Source organism: Toxotes jaculatrix, chromosome 4 (assembly GCF_017976425.1).
Source record: "Toxotes jaculatrix isolate fToxJac2 chromosome 4, fToxJac2.pri, whole genome shotgun sequence".
Classification (NCBI taxonomy): Eukaryota; Metazoa; Chordata; class Actinopteri; family Toxotidae; genus Toxotes; species Toxotes jaculatrix.
Window position 1 is genome coordinate 19934004 of NC_054397.1, and position 23479 is coordinate 19957482.

Here is a 23479-nt window from a genome sequence, read left to right on the forward strand (position 1 = left end):
TAAAATGGGTGAGAGCAGACAGTCCCCCTCCCTTTTGTGCTACAGTTGCCTAGCAACATGAGGCTAGAGTGAAAATGGTGGAGTGATGCTGCTGCATTTTATGAATGAAATTGGAAATAAGAAAGGAGACAGAGAGGGGAGGGGAAAGAGTGGGCCGATGCACGCACACACACACACGATCTGAGTCTCACTGCTGTTGCTGTGCTTCCTTCCTCACTAGTCAAGAAAGAGAGCTGCTGTGTAAGATGTAGTGTTTACCAGAAAGCAGCACAACGTCCGCAAAACAAACTTTATTAATCCCATCACTGAGGCAGAGAATATATAGTGAGTACAAAAAGAAAATTGTTATTCTCATCCTGAAAACAAAATAAGCACTTGATAAACATTATTTACAGTAAGCCTAAATTATCAAAACAACTTGACGGCAATATGGAATCCATATCTCCATCTCCTTTACCTCCATGTTTTGTGAACAGACAAACATCTTGTAACATTTTAGAAACCTTTTTCTGAACTGGGGCTTGTTCGAGGCAGCGGGTTTTCTGACTAACCTGGACAACCCAAGAGTAAAACTTGCAAATATAAGGTTGTACTCTGCATAAGATATCCAGATAACTGTAAGTAATGCTGCTTATCGCAACATGGCCTATACTCTAAACCCAAGATTTGTTTCCACAGATACACCAGATGATACTGATTGATGTCAGATAACACAAACCTTCCGAACAATGCAGTACTTTACTATGAGCAGCAGTGCTCCACCTAGAGGGTACTACCTATAACTTGGATCGGTGCTCAAGAGATGTCAGGAGGTCAGCATCTATGTACGAGTATGACTTGTCTCAGGGCTACGAGGACATGGCAGTCCCGTTTTTCGATCGTTCCACCCTGACGACTCAAAATGTTTCTGGCCGAGCTTTTCACATAATCTAAGGCAGTGATACGGTAAAATAAGGCAATGCTGGTTGAGCAGATCTGTCTGTGTGAAGCGTTGAAAAAGAGAGAGCACAAAGGAAGAAAAACACTTGGTAAACATTCCAGATCCATCCCATTTGTGTATGCTGTATAAAAAGTGTCCCTGCTGCCATGTCCCAGCTTCCTGTTAATGTCCATGTGTTATGTAGATACATCCATAGCCTCCTTGTCCAAATGTGTGTTTGTGATGTGGGTGAGTGTAAAGATAAGAAGGGCTTTATGTCCATTATGTTAATCTGATGATTCTTACATGCAGTCCATGGAGTTGTCTGGCATCAGTCCAAGAGGTGGCATCTTTCCTGGTATACATGATGGAGGGAGCATGCCGCTGATGTTGGGGGACGGGTCAACGTTCTCGCTGTCCTCCATCTTGTCCGCCAAGCCTTCCCAGTTGATGTGGAAGCGGGTGACACGGGGGTTGGAGGCTAAAATATTCCTCTGGAGCTAAGAAAATGAAAGCAACGAGTGAAATATCCAAATCTTCCATTTCCCTTGATACAACTCAACCCACCCACATTTTTCAAACTCTACAAGCTCAGCCTTCTATTAGAAAATACATCATCTCGTCGAGGCTAGTGGAGTAGCTTAAAAGTCAGGTGAAGTTTTGCGTTTCTTCTTACAGTTCAAGGTTTAACCATACAATTTGCTAGAGAATTTCATCCTGACTTTCTTGAGGATGAGACTAAAACGCAGCCAGCAGTGGCTTGCTTCGAAACAAAGACTGTGTAAATAGGATGAGACAGAAAAGATGAAATTTAATACTTATGTTACTAGGAAGCATCAATATTATGGATTAATATTTCACTTAGATTTTGCTGATACGTGTGTTGAAATGATAAAATGCACCTAAAAAGCGCAGTAACTGCTACTTCCTTTAGAATAAAGAGAGAACAACTACGAAAAGAACAGAAAATTGAACAATACATTAACTCTGAACAGGTCATGTTGGAGATTTTTCATGATGCTACTTTTGTCTGTAACTTCCATTTTAGAGCACCAGAGGGCAGCAGAAAACTGTGTGCATTTTAATAGACCCTTTTCACAAACGTGGCCCATGAACTGTACCATATCGGTTTTGTGATTCAGTTATTACTGTGATCTGTTCCCCAACACTTCTATCCATGACAGAACTCAGTCACTGTCATCTCTGATTGTGTTTGTCTCTGTGTTTGTGTTACCTGAGTGTAGTCTGGTTTGAGAGGTGGGTTTTCCCGTAGTTCGGGGTCTGTGTATTCATTGTTGACATAGTAACCAATGCGGATGAACTCCTGTCCACGGTAGGTGCAGGTTATGAGGACGACTGTCACTCCTACAGCGTCGCTCTCTGGAATCAGCCCTGTGTTAGGAGCATCAGCCTAAGGGAACGGACAGAAAGGGGAAGAAATCACAAAGTAGACAAGAACAATCATGCTATTAATGCAGCGCCGAGCAAACTGAATAAAATCAAAATGATCAAATACTGCTTGAAACAAAAATTTATTTAGAAACAGGACGAGAGGTAACACGACTGCAGCCTACTCACCTGAAACACAAACATGTGTCTGCCAGCAGGTACCGGGCCAACTAGAACAGAGTCCAGGACCTGGTCGTACTCCTCGCTCTCAGCTGAACCCACATAGATGATTTTCCACTCCAGGTCTGACAGCGCACGCGCGCACACACATCAATAGTGAGAAGTGGTGAATTCTCAAAAAGGTATACAACAGTTTTATAAAGAATACTGCACACAGAGGTGACATAGGCGTTAGCTCTGTTTCTAGATGTTTGGAGATATTAAGGCAAGGCACAGCTTTGTAAATGAACAGCAGGAAATGGAGACACTTTGAACCACACCAAACAAACAATAGATACACTGATATAGATATATCTGTGATAGGCCAATATTGGCCAATAATACTGGCCGACTGATATATCGGTCATGCTATATACGGAACCATTCAAGAACAAAACAAAACAAAATCACAACAGAGAGATCTAAAGGAGAGGATCAGTCGTACTACACTTCTACAACTTAATACAGTTATAGTAAAATAATAGTGTGAATATGTCCAAAGGTACAGTTAACCAAAATTTACTGCCATCACCCTTTTAGAGATTTAAAATGTGTGAAATAAAAAGGAAAGAGAGAGACAGCTGGTATGGGATGGAGAATTGGTATTAGTGGAAACCCTTTCCTATCACCACCACAATACAAATGAGACAAACAGAATTTCATCTAACTGAAATGCACAATGTGGTGTCCTTGTATGCAGCTGTAGTATGGACTCACTGCGTCCGCTGAAGCTGATATTGCTTTCTTATGTTTCCATCTATTCCATCTATTATGTTCCACCTATACTGGAACATAGCAGATATGCAGATGCAGATATGTTTGATCGTCTCAGTTCAAATGCAGCATGTTAGACCAACCAACATGTAAGACATAAAAGAATGATACTTCTTTTAATATACCTTGTTTTGTTGGTAATTTGGCTGTTGTTATGTCGTATACTAACAGTAAAAACAAAAATGAACCGAGTGATTTTGCCTCTTAAAGCTTGCATTAGTTTAAACTAACACCATGCATTGTGTTCTTGGTGCATCTCTTGATAGTATGGTTTAATCTGACGTCTCAAACTAACAATAAAAACAAAAATGTCTCAGAAACTGTCTGGTTTATGTTTTCATCTAAAAAAATGCCCAACAATCCGTTTAGTTACACCAGACAAATTACACTTTAAATTTTCATTGAATACATGCTTTCCCCCCGGTGTCTCACCCCGCTGTTCGCGGCAACTCAATGAGCTGTCTGTTGCTGCAGTAATATGACGTGATAAACCAATCAGTTTCACGGAAAAGAACTCTGAAGAACGTCACTGAACCAATCACTGCAGGCAGGAGGCGGGACGCTGAACACAAACGCGCCAGCGCCAATTTTCGACAACTTGACAAATGAATGTCATTTAAGAGCCACAATGACAGTTAACATCGGCGTATCGCCAAAAAACAAACAAAGTAACGTGCTGAGCAGTTACCCAAGCTGAACCTCATCTACCTGCAGAATGCGCTCAGAGTTAGCTCATTTTCAGCAGCTAATATCACAAATAACACGCTAACTGGTTTATGCGTTAGCTGAAAACAATACCCACCTTCTGGTAAATCCTCCATGCATTCAAACGTTATTTCAAACTGAAATGGATTTCCAAACGGGCTCGGGTTGTCCAGTACAGCAACATTTAACACTTGTACCTTGGCCATAACGGTAACGTTAACTTCTAAGTAACTTCAACCTGGAACGAAATAGCTTTTCGCTTACGTGCAAAAAGTGTGACAAGTCACTTTACTGTCTCTGTGTTCCCGAGTTGTCTCACACGTCTTCCCGTTGCGTCTATTCAAGGGTCTAAATTTATTCTCCAAGAATACCAACATCAACCTACGCCGACTGGGTCAAATGAGGAAATACGTCACTTTCTTCTTCTTCGCTGTCTTTATTTCTGGCAGACAACCCACCGCATCATGGCGTTCTGCTGCCCCCCACTGTTCGTTAGTTGATCAACAAGTCAAAATGATAATGTTAAGTCGGGAATAATGGAGGCAGTTAAAAACGTCTGTGTTGTTTTATAATTTCTCTTTAAAGAGAAACCATCGTTAGTCATAACTCCCGTTAGGACCACGCATGTATTACTATTACATTTTAGTCACAGAGGATGTATTTTGTTTCTCAGAAAAATATCTTGTCGGTGATATTTGAAAAACCTTGAAGGTGTGTTTTTTAAAAAAAAAAGAGTTTTGACCATTTTCTATAGGTGCAGCAAAGTTTCCTTGTCCAAACAAAGATGGAAGCAAGAAATCACATATCTTCTTGCTTATATTATACATGATATATATATATATATATATATATATATATATATATATATATATATATATATAACATATCAGTTTCTCATGTTTTTATGTTTTCTTGCAAACCACTGATGCAGCTTTTGACATCCTTAATAGCCTAAACCCACTTGATAGAAGACTCAGAGCATCAAGAAATGATCCTGCCAGTATTGTGTATAATAAAGACATGTCTGGCATTTGTATCAAACCAAACCACTTGAAAATTGCTGCTTCCCTAGACCAATGTAGTGGCCTTTCCCTGGGACATGTGGGAATTTGTGCTGGAGGTATGGACTCCGTGAAGCCTGGGACATGTTTTTTAAACAGAATTATATCTCTCCCAGTTCTGCTTGAGGTTTCCTTTCTTTAAAAGGGGCTTTTCCCGGGGAAATGTCAGGTATCTGTAAATAACATTGTAAAGAGAATAGTATAGATCTGTCACACACGTATACAATTGTTATATATGTTGTTGTGATCAGTCCCCCCGCCTCAATGACATCAGGACCCAAATACAAACAAATGCAGAGACAGTCTAGGTAAATGAAGCAACTCTTTAATAAACATACAATCATGCAGGTGGGCAAGACGGTTGAATGGAATCCAGGTATTTTGGTGACAGGAACATAAACTCGATGGAAACTAAGGAACTCTTCCATGAACAAAACAACAAAGGTGGCAAATCCACAGAAACTGGGGGGAAAACAGAAGAGCTAACTGACAAGTAGAGAAAGGAACACAGAGACTTAAATACACAAGGGAGATAACAGAGATAATTGGGAACAGGTTAAACACAGGGCTGGTCAGACAGTCACAAAGACAGGAAGTAACACCATAACTGATATAAAAGGTATGTAACTTCAAAACACTCAACAGAAAAACAAAGAAACCAAACAAGCGTCCAAAAAAGAGTCACCGGAGGGGCTGACCATCACATTTGCTTACAGTGTAATTTATCTGTAAGTCCTCTCCCCTTATTCCCTGACCTTGTGCCTTCTACCCTGACATGTCTGCCTCAGCTCATGCACCCTTTAAGTATTTGACTAGTAGCCCATGTGTACTAAATATTTACACTGTAACTTATGGACTGTAATCTAAAGCATTACAGAATAATGCAAAACTAAAACAACTTAAAAACAACATATTTATTTCCTTCTGTTTGATTATTGCCGACATCCTAAAAGTCTGTACTGCTGGGCCATCTCGTCAATGCCCGTGCAGATAGGTTTGTACTCCTCAGTTTTACACTCTGTTTGTGAGGGCCAGTACTCAATCCAGGTTTTCTCACCAAGCACGTACTGAAACCTAATTTAGAAAACAGAAAGCAGGGAAACAGTTAAAGTGTATAAATACTGACAACATTAAGAGGGGAATGAACACACCAGGTGTAGACACAATAAACTCACGATTGACTCTGTTCGTCCATGTAAATATCTTTGGAAGTACCCATGATGAGGTAGGTTTTGCCTTTCTCTAAACCTAAGGTAACTCTGCAGTGAGGATAACTGAGGAATGGGCGCACTTTACCCCGAGGACCCACATCCGAACTTCCTGTAAATGAAATATAGAAGAGGGAGAAGACACTTGTCTTTCAGGTTAGCCACAGTCATGAAGAGAAAACACAGGCGAATGGCAAAATTACCCAGTTTTCAGACACACTTACTGGTTCAACATTAAACCCTCTGTACTTGCCGTATGATCATCTGACTGCTTGTATTTCTTGATCCTTTGGGCCTAGTTTTAGCAATGTCACAATGTTTTGAGATCTCAGCAGTTACTTTGGTGAATACGGTTATAAATGATAGATGTGATGGGAGAAGCTATGAAAATAAAACTCTATTTGTAACAGACAATACTTTTCCTTTAAAAATATTTACATACATGACAACAAACACAGTTTAGAAACATTACTTATGACTTCTTTGCTATCTCACACTTGAGGGTAATTTGGGGGAAAACATTTGGGTAAAGAAAAAGTTTTGGCAGCTCAAACAGGTCAAGGTTTAAAAAATAAAGAAATAAACCCACCTTCTTTGACGACGTCCAGTACCCGCATTGTGTAAATGTCAGTGGACAAACCATCTGTGAGACCTTCCAGTCTCATTTTGTAAACTGAGGACAGACAAGTTGCAGATTGTTACCTCACCTGTTTACTCAGTCTCCCAGTCTCTCACACAAACAGGCACTTACCAAAATCTGTTTTGCTGTTCAGTTCAGTCTCACAAACCTTAGCTGTGCGCTCATCATTGCTAACATTGCCTTTCTTCTGCATACTGCAATTCTCTGGAAATATACAGTAATGACCCAATTAAATAAACACATGTACATCTGTGTATATGTGTGTGCATTTGTTGATAGGTGAGTACAGCTGTATCAAAGTCACACTTTAAGTATGTTGGTGATTTATTCTTAATATGCTCTGATATTCCATGATCATGCAACAATCAATCACGCTGAGCGATTGTCTCCTTCACCTGATATTAAAACAAGCACACAATCAGAAACAAACCCAACCCTCGAATCAAGTGATGGATGTTTGGTTTACCTCCTCCAACAGAAGTGTTGAATTTCAGATGTCACAACTATATGCACAGCCATCTTACGTCTTCAGAGAGACACCGTGTTACTTACCTTCAGCACATGTGCATTCTTCGTTTCTACACAGCCTCAGTAGCTGTCCAGCTCTCCTCTCTGGATGGTAGAATTTCACACAGCGTGTTTCTGCAACGAGAAAGAAAGATATGTATAGATGCATACATACAGATGTCCATGTCTCTGTGTGTCAGAGACTGAGGCAGTATGGCTTCTATGTGTCTTAGAGACTTACTATTACTGTATGGATGATTACTGTATTCATAGACAGACACAGCTGCTGGTTGTAAGACGCCCACTTTCAGCTTCTGGTGGACCCTAAAGGTGATCTCCTCTGGTCGTGTGTGAGAAACCTGTGGAGAAATGTAAAGCAAAGGTGAGACAGAGGTAAACAGAGAAAGAACATGGCAGAGAGAAAAGGGGAAAGAGGGAAGGAAGAACTTTGTATCACCCTGTCCAGGTAGATGATCAGCGAGTCCCTTTCTGACTCGACAGTGTTCATCTTATATCTTGCAATGGAGCGGGCGCGTCCTTTGGACATCTACACACGCACACAAATACACAAATACACACACACACACACACACACACGAACAATGTTTGTATATTTGTGTCCAAATATGCTGTAAACAGTGACCTCAGCTCCCTTGTGTATGTATGTAAGACGTACTAAGTCCAGATCTTTCGTGTTCACAGTGAAGCCCGTTAGCAAGCCAATATCCAAGACTGACATAGTTGCATCATGCTGCCTGTCCTTATACCTGCACAGAAAAAACATTTTAAAAGACATTTCTGGTATAAAGTCATAACTCTATGAAGTAAAGTAGCTATAAAGTGGTTTAAATATTTTACCCCTAAACAATCCTTTTTTTTTTTTCCAAAACTGATGCTGTGGTGAGACCGTTTTGTCAATTGGTGTTTCCAAGGTTCGAGGTTCTTTCCAAAGTTCAAGAATGAACTTTAATTCTTGTACTCACAGAAATTTAACATGATAACTTGGCAAACGCGCTCTCCTAAGGGCTGTTTGAAACAGTTGAAATCTCCAGAAGAGCTGCCGCTTCAAATGGTTTGTTGCTAATTCGTTCAAATATGCACAAATATCTGCAACTTTTGTTGTCCATTTTATTTTAAAACTGAGAAATCAAATGACTGGAAACCAACCCCCATCTAACAAGTTAGCAAGCTGTGAGATGAAGGTGTTAAGGCGGGTTAGAAAATGTTCTGTTTTTAGTCAGTTTGCTGGTTGTGATTTCAACAAAGTACTCACAAAACCTCTATCTTCAGCTTGTAGATCTTTTCATCCTCATCCATTTTTTCTGGAAAGACAAGACATCAGATGAGCATAAACTCAAAAAATAAAACAAGCAGACAAACAGTTAAAATGACAAATAACAAACAAACAAAGACAAATAGATAAACCGACACAGGGCACCACATTACCTGGAATGAGCTCCACTGACAAGTTAAACTTCTGACAGTCGCCCTCCTTCGCTGTAGGCAGAGCGTAATATAGCGACACCATCTGTCACATAGAAAGAAATGCATTTCAGTGTCACATGCATTGTGATAGCACAGGCATCTGTCTTAATAGCACTGTCCACACAAGGTCAAAAATGTCTTTCATCTCATCTGGAATTCAAAAAGGACACATTAATGCAAGTATTAATGTATAGTATTTGTATTAATGTGTATTACTACTAATACATTATTAATGTGTAGTATTAGTAGTAATACACATTAATACAAGGTTTTACTTACTGTCAGTGTTGCCTCTCCTGCTCCTGTGGCAGTCACTCTCACATCCTGGTTTACATTGCTGATCTGTGGATGTAAAACATACACGAAAACACACACAGCCGATAACGTGAAGAAAGGAACATACAGACAGCAATAGGTATGATGATATTAATGAGCCACTGTGAGTTAGTGCGTGTGTGTCTCACCTTAGATGTTCTTGTGGCATAGTGGTTATCCCTGTTGAAGTTGTACTTGTCAGGCTTTGACCTGCCCGGCAACAAGATGTCTACATTCAGATCATACTCTGGATCTTTAGTATTGGCCCAGTACTCTGCTACGGCCTGATACACTATGATGGTAGCCTGGAGGGAAACATGATGAAGATTTAAGCCCAGATTACCAACAAACAAGGGAAACACTACCAAAAAAAAGAAGCTACAGAAACCTAATGTATAAATATATATATAGAGAGAGAATGAGAGTCCTGTGTTACCTGAGTTGATCCATAGCCTCCATTCACTCTCTGCTGTTTGTTGAACCACCTCACAACAGGTATGGCATCTTTAAAAGCCTTTATGAACAGAGCACAATGGTTGAAATCTGTGATTGACTGTGGTTTTTTTTTCATTATCATACTGAAAATAGAAACATTTCGTTATAGCAGTTATCAAACCGCTCCTGAGTGTGGTATCATGGAGGATAACCCTACTGAATGAGTATTTTATAGTATGACATGGTGGTGACACACTGCAGTGATACAATACGTGGGACATGCTCACCTTGGCCCTGACCAGAGCCAGAAGAGAGTAACCTGTGGCCTCCAGTGTGACAAAACGCCCCTTAGGTGCAGGCCAGTGGGACAACTCTAATGAAAACACAGACACATTTTTGTATTACTATACTGAACTTGTGACAAGCCAGCATATGCAGTGAAGCTGACAAACTAGTAATGTGTGGCATGATTCATCAGACTGATCAGCTGGGTTCTGCTACACATGTCATAGGTGCTATATGGTGAATCTGTGCACATGCATAACTTTCTGATCTATTCACTTATAGACTCTTTTTTCTGAATATGTATGTGAATACTGTTTGAGGAGACCTGGAGAAGCAAACTTGTAGAGGATGTCCTGGTTCAGTTTATTTTCATTGGCCAGAGCGTATGATGTCATGGCAACAGCGTAAGGGTTGATTAGGCTGAAAAGACGCTTCTCCAGGTAGGCCACTGCTTTGTTTATACTGCCTGGCAGACTCTGGATAGATAGAAAAGATGAAAAGAGGAGGGAGAACAATGGGAGAACAGATAGATAGCAGGGGTGTCACTGTGTAACAGGTAGTAAAGTGGGTGAGATTACAGCAATACACACGTATTACCTCTCATATTCATACTTTTAGATCGGTCCCTGACTTCTCATAGCCATTTCCATCATAATGAAACACTAAATGTAATCCATGAGTGAGGGGCGAGGGACGGAGAGAAAGAAAATAAGTGGGCTTGTTTGATTACTCTAATTAACAGATTGCTTTAATGAATTTTAGTATTATTTGACACTGGGACTTGGCCCTGTTTGTCTCTTCTGTTTCCTGCCATATGAACCATACTGAACTTAATTAATTACAGTAAACACTGGCGTGTGAGGTTAGCAAATGAAAACTCACATTAACAGTGGTGTCACACAATGTACGTGACTCCTGCATGGCAATGAGGCAGAAGGCTGTCATGGAGGCGTCTGAATCTGTGCCAAGAACATCACCCTACACACACACACACACACACACACACACACACACACACACACACGTCAATACTATCATTATCATTGCCATCATCAATATAAAACATCTAGATGATACAGTGACAGTGACGTGTAATGGTTTACATTACACTTTCGTTTAGCATTAAGATTAAAAATTGATGTTAATGAAATCAGTGCACGCACGATCATCTCTCTATGGGACACCCTTCCAGTTTCTCTAAACGAGCCGTCACGTTGCTGTGCTCTGAGAATCAGAAACTTGACAGCGTCACAAACCACTTCGCTTTCCACCGCCACCAGATGGCTGGCCATGGCAAACACCTTGACAACATAAGCTGTCAGCCTTAGAGAGAGGAGAGGACGTAATTGTTGAGTTTTATTTATTTGAACATGAAAAACATGAAAAACTTCACAGAGTCAGAGCCTAAGTGGGAGGATGTGCACACATGCCCCTATGAGTTCATGCATGTCAGCAGGCCTCACCAGGTGCTGCTCTGGTGATCAGAATACGCAGCGAAAGACCCATCCTTTTTACGGTAGGCAAGTTGATTTTGTAAACCTAAATGAAACAAACAAAATAAAACCACACACGCTTTTTACTGACAGGTATTTAAACTTTGCACTGAATCGTATCCATTAAAAAGCCAGTTTGAGTAGTACTAGTAGTAAGTGGCTTGGTCTGCTGTCTACCAAAGTGTCTTTTCTGATACATGAGAGCTTTAAACAAAATCTCTGCTGTCTGTGCTGATAAATGCATTTGCGTGAACTCACCAGTGATGATGTGTTGGAAGGCCTGGCCACGTTTATCAATGTTCACAGGTTCCCACAGGTCGGCCTTGTCCAAATATGTGGCTGCGATGACAGGCAGAGTCATGTGGATCATGTTCTCCTCTCCACAGCCTGAGGGCTGGTAGATCAGACTATCCATTGGTGTCCCAGTGATGGTGTTCTTCAACTCATTGGTCTGCTTTTTTCCTGCAAACATCCCACAACCAGTGAGTCTGCCACCAAGAACAAGGAAGAACACATCTCCTGCAACAGTAAAAACTAATGTGGAGTTATTACTACAGACAATCTACCACGTACAGTTCATAACATATCTCACCTGTCACAGAGATCTGCGTGCTTCTAGGTGTGTTTGGAAGAAAATCTTTCTTAGGAATTCTACTGTTGATAATTTCCACCTGTCTACCATCTAAAAGGTAGGAAGAATTTAGTTTTAGGATTAGTTCTCAAAAAATAAACAAATATGACAATTTTTAATTAACCATTAATTGCATGGGCCATTAATTACATAATAAGAAATAACTGTGCATTTAAATAATTATGCAACAAGAAAAAAATGAGTGTGTGTGTATTGTACATCGCCTATGCCAGTAGCCCTGTAACCCATCAGTTAGTGTTACGTTTTTGTCCTTCAGAGGCTGCATAGGCAGTGTTTACCTCTCTAGCCCTAATGAAATGACTCTCACATGTTCAATTTACAGCTTTGGCTACAAAACTGCCACTGCTTTTGCACAGTCTCCACTTCAGACTTATAACCAAGAATGCATAAGAATGTAATTAACAGCCAGTGAATTGAAATGCTTTTTAAAAAGTAAAAAAAAACAAAAAAAAACATTATCATACATACTGCAGCATCTTGACACGTAAACTCACCTACACCTTTATTTGCAGGATCCAGAGCTACAATCTGAGGCCATTTTATCAGTAAGCCTTCAGGCTGGAAGAACAACAGTTAGGACAAACATCGGGAATCACATCAATTTTCAAGTAAACACTGGTGTGTAAAAAAAATTAGGGTTGGGAATCTTTGGGAATCTCTCTGATTAGATTTGATTATAATTCTTTAATTCAGAAGTGTCACACATCAATTCAGAAATGTTTTCAATTGAAAGTCAATTACATTGTGCTCTGACATTGCACTTCTCAAGGGCTTGAGATTTAACAACATATCTGTCCTGCTGCCTTCAGATGGCTGCAGACATTTGATGTAGACAATAATCATACATTTCTGTGTAGCTGTGAACAGCAGTACAACAGGTCTAAACCCTCTGAAGTCTGTTTCTCTTACCACCACCTGCAGCACCTTTATGATTCCATCATTGAGTGACGAGTCTTTAACAGCTGCTTTGACCTCAATGCGGTACTGTCCCTCCTTCGTGGGGATGATGACAAAGGGTACAGAATGTGTAGTGTGGGGCCCAACTCTGACCTCCTTACGATATTTCCCATGTTTAGAAGCTGCGCTGCACACGTGCTCCTCCTCAATCAGATCCACACGCACCTTGAAAACAAGACAAAGATTGAGAAAGATACTGAGGTACATGTAGCTGACCAGAGATGAACACTTGCCACAGAGCTGATCAGATTCTAACAATTTCAGGCATTCTTTGGTCGTACCTATAAAATAACAATAATTTCTTTCTAAAAGTCCCAGTACTGACTGAGGAATGCATCCTAAACAAATTTTTGGAAAGGTCTATAATGTTGGGACTTGCATCCATTCTCTTTTCAACCACATGTTATATGAAAGTCTAATGTTTTCTGCCATTTTGCCCTGGATTGGTTTTGTCAATAACAAAGTATGGTCCTGTTGGCCTGCTTGAATGACTTAGACTTACAGTGGCAGAATCAGGTCTGTGGTTGTGGAGGACTGCTTTGATTTCCAGCTGCTCTCCACGGACAGCAGTGTACGGCAGTCTGAGATCAATGAAGAATTCCTTCTGGACAATTACTTCTAGAGGATCAGCCACACAGATACCTCAAAACAAACAGTTCAAATAAATTAGTTATACAATACCAAAATCATTACACTATCTCATGGCACTTTATAGAGTAAAGTCAAAACATTACAATATTATAATATTGTACATTATAATGATATAACAAACAAGCAAACAAAAATAGCACAAAACATGGCAGAAAAAAAGGTAGATGGGTGAGGGACCAAAAGAAACAGAGAGACAGTACATTGTTGGGTGGGTTCTTGTATTTGAGGCTAGACAGGTACAACTAAAACACAGCACAGGTTTCAGTCACTGGATCCTCACCATGGGTTCTTGACAGACTAATGCCAGTGAACTGCCAGGTGGTGATTGAGTCTTGCAAAGGAACATTTTTCACCAAAAATGTGGATTCACTGAAACAAATAAAAAGTGTTAAGACTCAAGAGAGGTAAGAGGGGGGGCTTTAAATTTCACTGTATTTTTTTTGCATGTATGTTTAAGCTGCCTCACCAGTTGGGTGAATGTTGAGCGCAAGGAGGCAGGTTGATGTCCGACCACAGCCAACTTTCAGGGAACTTGGTGCGAGATGCAATATCATTGCTGTCCATGTAACTGTTGTCATCGTCCTCACCTAAAGTGTCATGAAAAAGGTTAACATTTTGGGTGTTTTATAGCATCCAGTATGACCAGTATAACCACCCCGGCATCTGCCCTGAACCCTTGTCTTACTGCGAGCCAGCTGGAGGTCTCCCTCCCTCTTCTCAGCTCGCTGGTTCTCCATCTCCTTGCAGCAGTGCAGGAAGGCCTCGACGCAGGCTGCACCGTCCGAGATGTACTCGCTACGCCTCTCACAGGTGTAAGAAACAGGGGTGTCCCTCATGCCATCCAAACAACAGTCACGCTGCAGTTCATCTTCATACTGACTCACTGGAAAGAAAGAGGTGAGATGGTATGGAGTCCAAGAAGAAGTATAAAGTAAAAAGAATTTCAGCCTATTTGTATCCACACATACACATAACATGGGGAAGCTGAGTACTGTGAAAGTCAACAACCAACTACAAGATGTCCAACTACAGAGAGAACTAAGAGACCTAATATGGCTGCATCTGTGGTTACTGGGTAGTTTAGAGCTGTGTTTCTTACCTAAGGTGGTTGTGATGTTCATTATGTTAGTGGCTCGTTTTCTCCTGGCGGGAACTGGACATTTCAATTCTAGAAAGACAAAATAGACTGGATCATTAACGGAGCCCCACATGGCTGAACCTAAACTTGAATTTTGCAAGGAATAATTAATGTGATACAAAATTCCTATAAGGTACTTCTCTGGGTTGGGCACACAGGCAAAGTGTGGGTGTGAGAGATTTGTTGGACTGTTAAAACAGACTATGACAGAGTATGTGACGATAGATTTATCGTAGGACAATAATGATGGAGTACATTTTTAACAACCCCAACAAAACACACAGAACCATGACCAGCATGTGGTCTCAACCAACATGATAGCAAATCTACATGTAAATATGTATACAAGAAGTTTTGTTTTGCTGCATATATTGAGAGTATACGTACCACATATAAAGTCTGCTTAGGTTTAAATCCATGGCAATGGACAAGAAAACGCCAAAAGTCTATACTTACTTCTACTCAGTGATATTACATTGGTACAATCTTGAAACCAAAGGAGAGGTATTGTAAGGGTGTTTGCTATTGATATGATCATTTATATGATTAACAGGTGGCTGAAGGTAACTGTTTATCGCATTCCTCACATTGACCTAGCCTCCATCCTGTTGCCCAAATTAGGACTTTCAAGAACAAGATTAGTAGGAGGTGGGAAAAGAGTAAGACTGTAGAGTGTCACCTTGTCTTGAGGGAGTCCCAGATGCCGTGTTGGACTCAAACAACAGCCCAGCATCGTAGAACACACCCATACCGTCCCTCCCTCCGCCTGGTGTGCAGCCTGTGTCATGTGTTTCTACAGTGTCCCACACCTGAGTACACATAAATACAAATAGACAATGCTTAGGCATCATATCACATGTGAAGGTGCAGAATATTGTCCATTAACCCAAAGGTTTTGCAGGCTGATCCTCAGCTCGTCCACATGTCCACATGATAAAGGGTTCTTAACCAATTCCAGACTGCTCCCAATGGATAGGCCAGTGCCTTGTGCTCTAGGTTCACTGCCACTGATGTATGTATATATGAGAGTCAAAATTTTATTAAATTACATATCTGATATGACATTAGACACATTTATTTATGCAATGTATCTGCTGTGGGACAATCTTATTCTGGATAATATTCAAAGTCACAGACTAACAAACCTGCTCACATTGGGTCAGTTGAGTGCAACAATCTGTACTTCAACTTAAAAGCTTTTTTAAATGAAATCCCTTTCAAATATTTTCAGAGCTGAACATATATATAAAGAAATGACCTTTTTCTGGGTGAGGCGGTGCTTGTTATTCAGGACATAGACGCCTTTATCAACTGCCACCAGTCCCACTGTGGCCCCTGGATCTCCAGTTACCTTCAGACCAAACATCTTGCGAGGCTCATAGGAATGAGCATGTCTCGATGATTCCAACTTCAGCTAAAGGAGGAAGGAAGAGCAGTGGAAGACACATGCAGATTTGATTTGATGTGGATAAAAAAAATGTCCATACTTGCACGTGTGAAACATTCAGATAACTTCAGCAGCTTGTGTGTGGGTGTACTGGGTGGGTTTTTGCCCACTTGAACTCTGGTACATCAGTGTTGTGTGTCTCACCGAACCCATGCAGGAGTCCACAACGTCCACCCAGACAGAGTCTGCTACCACTTCATTGTCATTTGTATGGTAGTAGGCTACGATGCGGAATGATGGCAGCATTTCTTTGGTGATGGGAACTATCATGGACATCACTATGTGGCTACTTGTCCTGTAACGCCCATGTTTTATCAGTTGACCTCTGCTCAGGATCTTGGGAAACACAGATTTCAAACATCGGTACTTGTCTGACAGGAATACATACTGTGCTACTACGGCAGTTACAGGGAGAAACACAAACACTCAAGCATTTGGACCAAGACACACATACACAAGTGTAAATCATCTCTCACCAGGTATGTGATGTCATTTTGTGCATTGTCCTGCCTGTTGAGGTTTAGGTTGATCTTCAGATTGTCTCCTAATTTTACTTCAGCTACATCCACCCCTGAAATAACAACATTCAAATGAGCAAAATTAGGGTTCAATTCTAATTGGATAGCACTGCCAATACCACCACCATCACCACCTCTCTGATATTATTTCAGTATGTTACCTATGTTGATGTAATTGTTGCTTTTGGTGCTATATGGGAGAGCTGTCATGGTGGCAGACGCTTGCCTTTCAGGTGAAATCAGAGGATCATTGGTCGTCGCCTACAATTGAAGGCACAGGTATACAAGTATACACACAGAGTGACATAAAGTGATGTACACCACAGTTCACTATTCATAGCCAAAGTTGCCTTTGCCTTCATATTGTACTAAGTTTTTGAATTAACAGAATATCTGCACAGACTGCCACCACCTGACAGATACACAGCCACCACAGATCTCGAGGTTACATGTCCCATTACCTCTGCTCTCTTATAACATGAGTGAGGTGTCTCACTATGGGAATGCTATCTCAGGTTTATCCTCAGAGGCCTATATACAATTACAAGGGTCCTTCTTACTGCCTGGACCACTGACCTGGTGAGGAGGCTGTGTTTCTAGCTAGCTGACAGAACAATATTCACTTAAAGTCCACATTTGCTAGATGTGCTTTAACACAAAATGTAAAAACATGAACGCAATTTTACCTGTTACCAGCACTTACTGTGATTGTCAGTGGTTCAGTACTTTGCACTGTATTAATGGAAAGCCTTGCCATGCCATTGGCTGCAGTGACACCCTGCACCTCCTCTACATCTATCACCACAGCAATACCTTGTGCCGGACTGCCGTCAGGTTTCACAACTTCAATCTGCAGCCAAAAACGTATAATAATATTTTGTCAGGGTATATTCCTGTTTGGTTGGTTTTGACTGGTAAATTTCAAAAGTTGGAATTTAATGTAAGTTTTATTTGACAGGCATATAAGTGTGTGCATTACCGCAACATCGAAGGACATTCCCGGTTTGAAATATTTGGGCGTTCTCTTGAAGTGGATGGTGTAAGGTGACGTGACAATCTGGATACTTCTCAGCTCTGCCTCCACCATTTCGCTACCTGTGCACAGATATAGAGTGTGTACAATCACACAATGAATGTGTCAAGAAAATCACTTTTGCTGCGCGCACACAGACACAGACACAGACACAGACACACACACACACACACACATTCTCTTTCTTACCGCTCTCCGTCAGCACACTGACAGCTACAAATATGGAACTCCCCACCAGGTCAAGGATGTTTTCAACAGTCTGTGTGATGTGCTCTCTCTTCAGTGTGACCTCTCCATAACCGTTCTCGATCTAACACGACATATATATTAAAACAAATTGAAATGGAATACCTCGACAGCTTGGCAGGAACTATACTAAATTTACTTCCAGATTTTGCAGCACTGACCAAAGGTTAAGCTGTATAACAGGGATGAAATTGCAAAGGTATTTACTTACCCCCACTCTCTGAAGAGAGCTGGGAAAGGTCTTCTTTTGACCCTCATGCATAATTCCAAATACCCCGAAGGCTGACCCATCCACTTCTTTACCAAACAGATACCTAAAACCACAAGTAAACAGTTTATTTATTTCATAATAAACTAAAACAGAGCAGAAGACCCTTTCACATTTACTTTATCAACCTATTAATCAAACCTGTTCCCTAAAGCCACAAAACAAAAACCTTCACGTACGTAGCTTTGATGTTGACTGTGAGCTCTTCACTGTCCACGTAGAAGAAGGAGTCTTCAGTCGTCAGTTTCACCTCAAAACTGGGGAGCACTGAAAAATTGGCAACATTTTATTGTGAATCCAACATCAGGTCAAAAGTAAATAAAGGTGGTGCAAGTTTTTAATGACAGGTTAACAGGTAAAGATGACCTCTGCCCTCTGCTCTGCCTCACCGTATTCTTTGACCTCAAACTCTGCAGAGTAGGTCAGCTGTGGTTTGCTGTGGAACTTGGCCACCACTTTCCACAGTCCGGTACTACACACACACACAGACACACATACACACGCATACACACACACACACACAGACACACATACACACGCATACACACACATACACACGCATACACACACACACACACACACACACACACACACACACACACGCATACACACACACACACACACACACACACACACACACACACACACAAATAGAAATGGGCTATTACTGCTGCAAGTGGATGTTTGTCCTTCACTGCGTAGAATGATGCATTTTCAGAGTCAGACAGTTGAAGGCTGTTTTCACATTCACCTGAAGGGGGAAAGTTTCTTGGTCCTCACCTTAAATCTGAATTTAATTTTGGTATGTGTAACAACAGGATTCTGGGACATCATGACTTGTTTATGGGCTAATTGTGGTCCAATATTCAGCTTACACATGTATGATGTGGAAACCTCAAATGCAGATACACTGAAAAGGAACTTCACAGTAAAGTAGGATGCAGCTTGTATGCAGAAGTTAAATTTCTGGAATAAAATTGCATTTTCGTAGATTCTGGATTTTTCAATGAGGAGTAGGTGCAATTTGGGTCAAAATAAAAGAAAAGAGTAAAAATAAGAAGATACAACTGAATTCACCAAAGCAGGGAAAACACCATCAAACAAAAGAAAAATGTATGTAACTGCAAGACACTAAAATGAAATGAAATACACACCTGACAATTTCACCGAGCTGGTAATCTCCAGAGTGGAGCCCTGATTTCACTGAGACTGGACCCACTGGTAAAATAACGCCCTCTGGGGTCTAAAACAAAGAACAATTCCGTGACAGGGAACTTCTCCAATTTACCAATCAATTCAACAATTTCAAGCTACATTTTTAACAAGTCATTGAATATTTATCTTTTCTGTACCAACGGTGAGACGGGTCAGCTTCTATCTAACAGCTATCAGCTATTAATTATAGCTATGTCTAAACCAGGTTTCGGCAACCTTAAATACTCAAAGAGCCATTTGGAGCGTGCAGTCAGCTGTCAACCTGAAAACACTGCCGCCGGGTGTCGCACATCGGCGGTTGTGACGCATATTTTGAGCGACAAAAAAATTAAAAACGTTTTATTTTAATGTTACAAGATCACCATAATCTTTAAGTTTGGACTTACATTTAAAAAACGGACGAGCTAAAATAAAAATTTACATTTAAATGAAATACTCGTTATTTATTTTCCAAAGTCACAGGGAGCCACAGCAGAGAGATGAACATGCGGCTGTGGAGCCGCGGGTTGCCGACCCCTGGTCTAAACCCTCTCTGTCTTGCTGTAGATGGAAAGGCTCTACACAGTGAATGGTTGGACGGGTGTTCCTGGAGATAGACATGAAACCTAATGTGGAAAAAAAAAGTTCAGCAGTTGTGTTTTCAGCCGTACTAGCAGCTTGGCTCAGTGTTGGTAGCCAGCATGGACAACATAATCATTTAAGCCCTGTATGTGAAGTCCTGTAAATTTACATGTTATGTAAGTTATGTGGTTTATAAAATAAAATAAAATAAAATACCATAAAATCAATGACAATAGAAGCATCAGCTCTGGTTTCATCATCCCTCCCCACGGGGTCCATGCGGGGCGTCAGAGCAAATATCCTGTAGTGAACTGAGATAAAGACATTACTGCTGTTACTTTGCTGTTAAAGGTTGAAGGAGGGTGTACGTACGTATTCTATGCCTGTTCTATGTTTTATATATATATACACACACAAAATGACTAACAGGACAGAACCATTTTAACAAGGGTTGTTGTGTTGTTGTGTTTCTCATCAGTTATGTAGTACTGGACTCACCTTTACTGTTGGGGGTGTAGAGGGTCTTGTCGGTCTGGATGAAGATGTAGCCATACTGGAAGGACACTAAGACGACTTTCTCCAGTTCTACATCAGGGAACCGACTTTGCAGGTAGACATATTGCTTCCTGTTGGGATCCTTGCTGAAATCTCCAGTGGGGATCTGAAACCAGTATGAAGAGACACAAACTGTGTGTGAGGAGCAGGACGGGCATCGGGCTAAATTAAAACAATTTTTTTTTTGTTTCTTCTTTGTTTGTAGTCATGATGGAAAACTTTCTTTAGATACTCTCAGATGAGGCTTTAAAATATGAATATTACACATATAATTAAGCAAACAATGATTCAAACATATGTTTCAGTATTTCTACATTACATTAATTTTTCCGATGTTCTGGTATTTATTTGCTGTGGTAAGGTTCACAGATGTGGATGCCAGCCTTTTGGATTTGGTTGGAAACGTCAATACATTGATTTCAACAGTGAAATTGTCACTGTCGGTGCAGTCCTGACACTCCACAAAGATGTTTTCTGCTGTTCCTATCCGCAACACGTTGGGGGCAGACATCACCTTCCTGCAGAGCAGCGTGAAAAGAGAAAGATAGAGACTGTAGCTGCTGCTGTTTAAGATGCACTGACTCACTGAGAAACACTGGCAAATATATTTACTGATTTACTTTTTTTTTTTGCTTTTCTCAATGATTGTTTGAGTGAGTTTAAGTTTCCAAAGGTCACCAAAGGTTTTCTTAGATGAGGATCTTCTGCTTCAGTATGGACTTTGAACATAATGAGTAATCTATTGATTATTTTGATTGAAGTCCAGCACTGGATCAACAGAACATTTCATCATTGCTCTGGACTCTGTTTACCGTGGCAGACACAAATCATTGTGTAAATTCAAAACAACATTTAGGTCAGCTTGTTGGCATCATTTTAACGTACCTTGATTCATGTAACAAAGACTGCAAACTGGACGGCAGCTTCCCGTAATGTAAGTCACAGAAGTCTGGAACTGAGTGAAACTATTACTCGATCTATGACAATGAATTACTAATAATTCAGTAATTCTTAAATTGACTGCAAATGCAGGTAATCCCTTATTGTTGTTCCTATTACAGTTTTTCTCAACGGTTTTAGTACATTTTCTGAAACCATGTCAAAACATTAGGTATAATGCTGGTATACTGTGCAGCACAACCTTTTGTGTGAGGTGTAAAAAGCCGTAACTCAGTAAGCATGTTTAAAAATGAAATAAATTCATCAGTAAGTGCTTCACTGCCACCAAAATGAATTTACCTTTGTGATTACACAAGACAGCGTGGGCAAAAGCACAAGGAATTATTTCAGTATGATTGCATCCACTGAAATTTAAAGCTTATTAATTTCACTCATCATCCAGACATACAAGTGAAGTCTAACTTATTTTGTCTCTAGCCAGTATCCATGTTTAAGTTTCTACAAAAAGGCTGTTCATGTTTCTCACTGTGAACATTTCTAGTTTGTGCCTCTTCATTTAATTTGTCCTAAGGTTTTTCTTGGTCTTCTTGACTCAGGTTCGGTCATGAACCTTTGATAGTGTGGGCCCATAGATAGAAAGCACCCAACAGTAAGAGTAATGTAAATACAAATGGATGCTGTTATTGTACAGTAAAAACAACACATTCATGTAAACTGGGAAACAGAAGCGGAAACTCTTTCACTACCGCTCCCGCTTTGAACTGAAGGAGCAATGTGGAAAGGTGAGGCAGTCTTACTTACATTGGCGACTCATCAGCCAGAGAAGTCAATGAGAGAAAAGCCAGTGAGGCCAACAGCCAGAGCTGAGTGCAACACATCCTCCTGCCTGATCCCATAGCCGCGGTTGTTGTAGACTCCTGCTCTGCAGCACTCTACTTTTATGCACTTACCTCCCTCCTCCTGCAGCTTTACATCTCCTCTCTACTGTCTCATCCAGTAAATCTCAAGGTCACTGATGAATTCCACTGTCCTCTTTCACACTGCTCAACGGTTCGCTGCTCATTTTGTGGGACTGGGTTGAATTAAATGTCAATACCTGGACATGTTCTTCTGCAGACTAGCACTGACGACCACATTAATGTATTTCTTTTTGCACTTGCAAATAATGTTTGATACACCTTTTAGTATCCATTAAAAAAAAAGTTTGGAGCTTTGCATTTTCTCTGCATTTTGGCTTTGTCACACAGGACTGTTCCAAAGGATTCTGCCAATATGTAGAACCAAATGCCACACTAGTTAAACTCCTAACTCCTAAAACCAGAAATGAGAAAATTCTGGTCAACAAATTGTTTGATATATTGAAGCTACGGTAACAGTACATGTTATCGTAGCTTATGTGGAGAAAATGGAGCACTGAGATTTTTAATATGACACATTGCTTCACATATTCATTTGCTTTTGCTTTTGATTTGTGATTCGATTTTTGATGCTGAGATAGAGAAGTTTGTTACTTTACCAGGACAAAAGTCACTAAATTTTATTTGTTTGTGGTTAGTGCAATGTGGATCTGTACACGAGTGCAGATGGACAGATTTTTTATGGGAGTGTGTTTATAATTTTGGTAATTTATGGCACAAAAATTCCTCCTGTTAATATTTTGATATGTTTTCTAGTTAGTTCTCTGTGTCCAGCATTCACGCTTATCTCACAATATCCCTGCTCATCATATATCTAAATGCCTTTAGATATACCATGACTGAAATGACTGAGATTCTTCACAGACACATTGCTGAGTATTTTGGAATGAACACTCTTGAAATGGTGCGAGAATACGAAAGGATGGTCAGACAACTTTCTGATTAGAGGAACTGCCTTTGCCCGAGACACCATCAATACGGACAAA

The 23479-nt window shown here is 40.5% G+C and overlaps 2 protein-coding genes across 3 annotated transcripts; both read right to left on the bottom strand.

Annotated features, from left to right (window-relative positions):
• Nucleotides 1–275: 275 nt before the first annotated feature.
• asf1bb (anti-silencing function 1Bb histone chaperone) lies at nt 276–4398 on the bottom strand. Its single transcript, XM_041037347.1, has 4 exons — nt 4104–4398; nt 2498–2613; nt 2154–2330; nt 276–1419 (listed from the first exon to the last, which is right to left on the bottom strand). Exons 1-4 carry the CDS (start codon nt 4210–4212, stop codon nt 1222–1224), a joined length of 600 nt encoding a protein of 199 aa, XP_040893281.1. The 5' UTR covers nt 4213–4398; the 3' UTR covers nt 276–1221.
• Nucleotides 4399–5376: 978 nt separating this feature from the next.
• LOC121180309 (complement C3-like) lies at nt 5377–22588 on the bottom strand. 2 transcript variants are annotated; one of them, XM_041035607.1, is made up of 43 exons: nt 22378–22588; nt 20996–21194; nt 20620–20782; nt 20338–20432; nt 19500–19588; nt 18735–18817; nt 18525–18612; nt 18289–18391; nt 18021–18141; nt 17778–17893; nt 17502–17648; nt 16960–17059; nt 16757–16851; nt 16425–16616; nt 16092–16247; nt 15513–15642; nt 14795–14863; nt 14381–14578; nt 14162–14282; nt 13976–14064; nt 13547–13686; nt 12997–13209; nt 12588–12645; nt 12028–12117; nt 11694–11897; nt 11406–11481; nt 11106–11265; nt 10825–10920; nt 10268–10418; nt 9945–10030; nt 9659–9736; nt 9372–9527; nt 9187–9249; nt 8869–8950; nt 8696–8744; nt 8099–8189; nt 7880–7969; nt 7664–7781; nt 7468–7557; nt 7027–7119; nt 6865–6948; nt 6243–6387; nt 5377–6141 (listed from the first exon to the last, which is right to left on the bottom strand). In XM_041035607.1, the coding sequence occupies exons 1-43, from the start codon at nt 22470–22472 to the stop codon at nt 6000–6002; spliced, it is 5004 nt and encodes a 1667-aa protein (XP_040891541.1). In that variant the 5' UTR covers nt 22473–22588; the 3' UTR covers nt 5377–5999. The 2 variants fall into 2 exon arrangements, with proteins under 2 accessions (XP_040891541.1, XP_040891540.1); XM_041035606.1 differs by having other exon boundaries at nt 12582–12645; nt 22378–22587.
• Nucleotides 22589–23479: the final 891 nt, after the last annotated feature.